We start from the raw sequence: 6,666 nt of genomic DNA on the forward strand, positions 1-6,666 counted from the left end.
CACGCTCTGTAGGATTTGAACCTACGACATTGGGTTTTGGAGACCCACGTTCTACCGAACTGAACTAAGAGCGCTTTTCTTGTTTTTTATAAAAAAACGAAAAGGCTAGAAAGAGGACATTCTTTAACTCGAATCGATTTTGTACGTATATACTATATCATAGTATATCATAAAATTCAGAATTATATGTATGTCCAATTTTATTAAAAAAAGATAAATCTAAAATGGATTCCTCGTTACTGCTCTTCTGAGCAGTAATTAGGTAGGGATGACAGGATTTGAACCCGTGACATTTTGTACCCAAAACAAACGCGCTACCAAGCTGCGCTACATCCCTTTCGATTGGTTTACAGTGTCATTGTAAACAATTCCTATCTTGTTTTCCACATCCTTCTTTTTTTTTTGTTTCATATCAGATAACAAACATATATATAAGTATAATTAAAAAAATTACTTTTTTTAGGCAAATCCTATCAATTTCAAATTTACATAAAAAGGCGTTTCCATTTGAAAATGGAATCTATAAGATCGTTCTAGTAGACAATATTTCAATTCTAATTTTGAAAATGGGGGGTTACATATACAAATACAAGAACTTCTTAACTACATGTACATCTATAGTTATATATATTACTATATATATTGTAATACAATAAAGAAGAAAGAAGGAGGATTTCAAATGCGAGATCTAAAAACATATCTTTCCGTAGCACCGGTACTAAGTACTCTATGGTTCGTTTCGTTAGCAGGTTTATTAATAGAGATTAATCGTTTATTTCCAGATGCATTAACATTTCCCTTTTTTTAATTCTAGTTATTAACATCAGAAAGGATAAAAAAATTTAGAGATACGATCAACGATCGGGGAATAACCCCCCCTTTTTTTCTAATTCTAAAAAAAGAATTAGAAAAAAAAAAGGGGGGCCGAAAGGTCATAAAAACGAGGGTTCAGGATCCAATTAAAAAAAAAGTGTTGCTAGGGAAAGAGTATCCTACGAGATACTTAAAAAAAATACTGTACAAAGATTTGAAATATAGTTTTCAAAAAATCATATATTACTTATTATTTCTTTTTATTTAATTACTAATTAATATTCATTGCAACGAAATATTTAAGACATTTTTTTGAGTTAATTAACAGCTTCTATTTTTTTTGTTCTTGTTCTTTATGGACCCTAAAATTAAAATAGAAGATTGGGGGTGAATCATAAATCCAAAGGAGGTTTCATGGCCAAAGGTAAAGATGTTCGAGTAACAATTATTTTGGAATGTACCAGTTGTGTTCGAAATGATATTAAGAAAGAATCGGCTGGAATTTCCAGATATATTACTCAAAAGAATCGGCATAACACTCCTAGTCGATTGGAATTGAGAAAATTCTGTCCCTATTGTTATAAACATACAATTCATGGGGAAATTAAGAAATAGATAAAATTGAGTGCTTGTATGTCAAATTTTATTTTAAGAACAGGAATAATGAGAGTATCTACGTATTATTACATATATATAAATATAAACAAATAAAATAATAGAAAGAAATCAAATCCTATATTCTTAATTCTATATAGAAACTCTATCCTATATAGAAATAGCAATCGTTTTTATTTTGATCCGATCAAAAATAGGATTTTATAGGTAAGGAATAAAAAATTATGAATAAATCTAAGCGACCTTTTACTAAATCCAAGCGATCTTTTCGTCGGCGTTTGCCCCCGATCCAATCGGGGGATCGAATTGATTATAGAAACATGAGTTTAATTAGTCGATTTATTAGTGAACAAGGAAAAATATTATCTAGACGGGTGAATAGAGTAACTTTAAAACAACAACGATTAATTACTATTGCTATAAAACAAGCTCGTATTTTATCTTTGTTACCTTTTCTTAATAATCAGAAACAATTTGAAAGAAGTGAGTCGACCCCTAGAACTACTAGCCTTAGAACCAGAAAAAAATAGACTTATTCTTCAATTGAATAACTAATCTGAAGGAATTAAAAAGAGGTTAATATTTTGTTCGACAAATCCAATCAAGAATCAAAATTTGATTGTTACGTCTGTTTCTGTCATAAAAAAAAAAAAAAAAGAAAAGAATCGTCGAAAAGAAAAAGAATAAGTCTTTTTTTAGCGACTATATACCCTCGTTTTGTTTTGACGACTTTTTTTATAATACTAATTTCTACTCTACCCTCCCCGAGCTTATTCTACTTAAGAACTCTATTTCAAATATTTTAGTGGATTTCTTCCAATCCCCTCATTTTTTGATCTCATTTGAAATCGTATAAAGACAACTCCTATTTAATAGAGCTATTTGTGCAAGTATTTTTCGATTAAGAAGTAATTGCTTCTTGTACAGATTGTGTATGAATCGGTTATAACTATAGAATACCTCCGTTTCGTGAATTACGGCATTTATTCGAGTGATCCATAAACGACGAAAATCTCTTTTTCTTTTACCCCTATCCCGACGAGCCGAAACTAAAGCTCTTATTCTCTGTTGAGTCATAGTTCGTGTAAGTCGTGAATGAGCCCCTTGAAAGCTTGATGCAAATAAACGAAGTTTTGTTCTACGCCTCCGAGCTATATATCCGCGTTTAATTCTAGTCATTGAATAAATCAAACTTTGATGAATAACTAATTCTTTTTTTAGTTTTAGTTATTCTTTTCCCCTTTACTAGTCATTAATAACCAAACGAATTATTCCAATGTATAAAAAAAAATTCCAATGGCTTTTGCTACTCTAACCTTCCCCACCACTATTTTTGGCTAGGTATTTTCCTTTGCTTTGAAAGGATAAATTGCCTTGGTACTTGATATAAAAAAAATAGAATAACTACAAAAAGTAGTAAATAGAAATGGATAAATAGTGGGTTCCTTCGTTTCTATGGTTACTTCTAAAACGGTGAGGTCCTCTCTATACACCGGAGCTCCTTCTTTTAATTAATCAATACTATTGGTAACTTGTACAATTCACATTCTTTGGCTCTACCCCATTAATATTCCAGTAATAGATCTTTCACAATGAGATCCACTTTATACAGTAACGGTATTTTATTTTAAAATTGATTTGGTCATTTACCCTGTTAGTCCGTTTTTTCTTTCAAGAGTGGAATCTTTTTAATAAAAAATGGGATTTCCCCCGCTTAATTGATAACCATTTGTTATCATTGGGGTTTTCTAAAAAATGGAGTTGATTGGATTTGCACCAATGTAAACCATAAGTTTCAGACACAATAGAAGATATGAATGATCTATCTTTTTGAAATAATGAATCGAGTTCCTCCATTCTATTTTATTAACAGGTACTGATCCTTGATATTTCAAAAAGAATTTCCTTTTTGTGTTTCAGTCTATGATCTAAACGAGTCGCACATACACCCGAGTACATGTTCCTCGTCGCTGAGGGCATCCCCGAAGCGCTGGGGATTTTGTGACATTTCGGATTGGCTGTCTTGTATTTCTAATAAGTTGTTTAATGGTTGGCATACGGAATCATATAAATAATGGGCTGGTTTAGATGGGTTCTAACCGGCTAATTCTGAATTACTTCTCTTCAAGATTCTCTTCAATATAAAAAAAATATATTGAAGAGAATATGAAACTAAACCTTTAATCTAAAAAGATATAAAATTAGCAGTGGTAGATTTGCATGAAATCGCTCCTATTTTTATTGAACCGCTACAAGATCAACAATGCCATGAGCTTGGGCTTCTGTTGCTGACATAAAAACATCCCTTTCCATGTCTTCGGATACAACCCATATAGGTTTGCCCGTTCTTTGTACATAAACCCTTGTGATGGTTTCGCGAAGTTTTAGTAGTTCTTCCGCTTCCAAGATAACTTCTCCCGTTTGTGCCTCATAAAACGAACTAGCGGGTTGATGGATCATTACCCTGATGATATAATAGAAAAGCTTTTTCTATTTCGCAGAATGAGGCGAGATAACCAAAAAAACAGAGAAATTTGAATAACCGTACAGGCTTTTTTTGTGCGTTGCATACGGCTCTAGAATGGAATTTACGTTTTTGACCTTTCCTTTCGGCGAAAGAAAACAAATATAGGTTCTATTATACGCGGATCCATAAATGATCCAATTACCATCCTTCTTTTTTGTTTTGTAGGAGTTAAAAAAATACTATGATGGTTCCGTTGCTTTATATATCATTTTTTTTGATCCGTCTATGATTCAGCAATCCCAAAGTGTCTTTTTTTTTGTTTTTGTAAATAAGCTTCCGGTGTGAAAACAAAGTTTGTGACGCTGGGATGTGCCCGAATAGGGAAGATATCATTTTAAATACCCCTTTCTTATCCCATACTACTCTTTCAATATATAATCTAATTTTTTAATCTAAAAATTTCATATCGAATTCGAAGTGCCATGCTATTATTACTTAACTAATTCATATTTCCGAGGGCGAAGGCATAGTATTTTTTCTCTAAAATAAAAAAACTCATTGGCGCCAAGCGTGAGGGAATGCTATACGTTTGGTAATTTCTCCTCCGACTAGGATAAAGGATGCTATTGAAGCGGCCAATCCCATGCATATTGTCTGTACATCGGGTCGCACAAATTGCATAGTATCATAAATAGCCATTCCAGATATTACCCATCCACCAGGAGAGTTTATAAACAAATAAAGATCTTTGGTATCCTTTTCTATACTGAGATATATCATAAGACTAATAAGTTGATTCGAGATTTCGGTATCAACCTCTTGGCCTAAAAAAAACAATCTTTCTCGATAAAGTCGGTTGATTAGGATAAAATTTTATTCCTTAGGAGCCGTACAGGCACCTTTTGATGCATACGGTTCAACAAAAATTGTTAAAAAATCAATGTGTCGATTCCAACCCCCCCTTTTTTTTCAGAGAAGGCTTTTCTTTCTAACTTAATAAGGGAAGGGCTTGCTTCCCTTTTAAAAGTAAAAGAAAAAATAAATAAGTTTTGGCCCCTTTTATTTATTAGATATTATAATCCTAATAATAAAATAATAAAACGATTGATTAGGCCTGTCAGACTAACTTGATTCATTGATATTTTTTTTTCATCGAGATTCAGTTGAAATGGGGATGGTTTTTTCTTGTTCCTGAATGGGCTTCTTCCTTTTTTTATTCCGTTTTTTTAGGTTTATGCTCTACTCCGAGTAAAAGGAAAAATTTGCCCGATTTTGATTTGCACATATAGGACAAATGAACCAAATACCGCGTCTTTTTTTTTTTTACTACTCCTTCTTTTTTTTTCAATTCATTTCTTTCACATGTCTTCTGTCAAATAGTCAATAAATTTTTAATTATATTATTTTATTTGATCAACAGTTTTAGATCACCCTGTTTCAATTTTTTGTATTTTTTTTATTTTTTAATAGAATTTTTATCATAATTTTGATATCATATTCATATCATATTAAGTAGTAATTATAAAAATATTATATATTAATTATCAATTGGATTTTTGCTAAACGGAGCCTGGATACTTAATTTTATTAGTCCGATCACGTAAAACCATAAAAAATTTTTGATAATCTAATATCAATCTAAATACTCCCTGCATTTAATTCTAATTTATTTTTTGCGCTTCGCGTTACAAATTTTTGATAATTCAATCAATCTTTTGAGCGAAACAGAGGATATCTCGATCGAGGGAGAAAATGGGGAAATCCCATATAGCCCAATATATCTGACAAGTCGCACTATATGTCAACCCAAGATGTATCTCCTTCTCCAGGACTTCGAAAAGGTACTTTTGGAACGCCAATAGGCATGAAATGAAAAAAAAGAGAATGAAGTTCTCTATTTCACTTTGATGTGGAAACGTAAGACTGGGGTTTCATTTTTTTTTATCATATTATCCTTTTTCCTACTTTATTAATATTAATCATATTTAAATTAATCATATTTAATACAGAAGTTGAATAAGCTAAAATAAAATATAAAATAAAAGTAAAGTAAGAGAGAATGAATAAAAATTAAAGGAAACTTTTTACGAACGGGCTTCTGAACAACAATAGCTATCTTGGTTCATATAACATAGGATTCACCCCCATTGCGTATTGGTACTTATCGGATATAGAATAGATCCGCTTCCCTTTTTCCTATGAATCGAATTGTTCCATTATTACTAACAGAATAGAACAAATATTAATCCTTTCTCCGAAATAATTACCTAAAAAGGGGGGTCCGTAACATAGTTTTTTCCAATGCAATAAAGTTACATAGTGTCTATTTTTCATTGATAAAGGGGTATTTCCATGGGTTTGCCTTGGTATCGTGTTCATACTGTTGTATTGAATGATCCCGGTCGTTTGCTTTCGGTTCATATAATGCATACTGCTCTGGTTGCTGGTTGGGCCGGTTCCATGGCTCTATATGAATTAGCTGTTTTTGATCCCTCCGACCCTGTTCTTGATCCAATGTGGAGACAAGGTATGTTCGTTATACCTTTCATGACTCGTTAGGAATAACCAATTCATGGGGCGGTTGGAATATTACAGGAGGGACTATAACGAATCGGGTCTTTGGAGTTACGAAGGGGAGCCGCAGCACATATCGTGTTTCTGGCTTGTGCTTCTTGGCAGCTATTTGGCATTGGGTATATTGGGATCTAGAAATTTTGTGATGAACGTACAGGAAAACCTTCTTTGGATTTGCAAGATTTTTGGAATTCTTT

General features: G+C 32.3%; 1 protein-coding gene and 1 non-coding gene across 2 annotated transcripts; one reads left to right on the forward strand and one right to left on the reverse strand.

The window, feature by feature from the left end:
- Positions 1–74, reverse strand: TRNAW-CCA. Its single transcript has one exon. It is a non-coding gene; the product is annotated as a tRNA-Trp (tRNA).
- Positions 75–6,247: 6,173 nt separating this feature from the next.
- Positions 6,248–6,588, forward strand: LOC125603301 (photosystem II CP47 reaction center protein-like; the record flags this gene model as incomplete). Its single annotated transcript, XM_048774404.1, has 2 exons — positions 6,248–6,422; positions 6,491–6,588. Coding segments are annotated over exons 1-2 (273 nt in total), but the record flags the coding sequence as incomplete, so codon positions are not given.
- Between the last annotated feature and the right edge of the window lie 78 nt (positions 6,589–6,666).

Source organism: Brassica napus, unplaced genomic scaffold, assembly GCF_020379485.1.
Source record: "Brassica napus cultivar Da-Ae unplaced genomic scaffold, Da-Ae ScsIHWf_3141;HRSCAF=3960, whole genome shotgun sequence".
Classification (NCBI taxonomy): Eukaryota; Viridiplantae; Streptophyta; class Magnoliopsida; order Brassicales; family Brassicaceae; genus Brassica; species Brassica napus.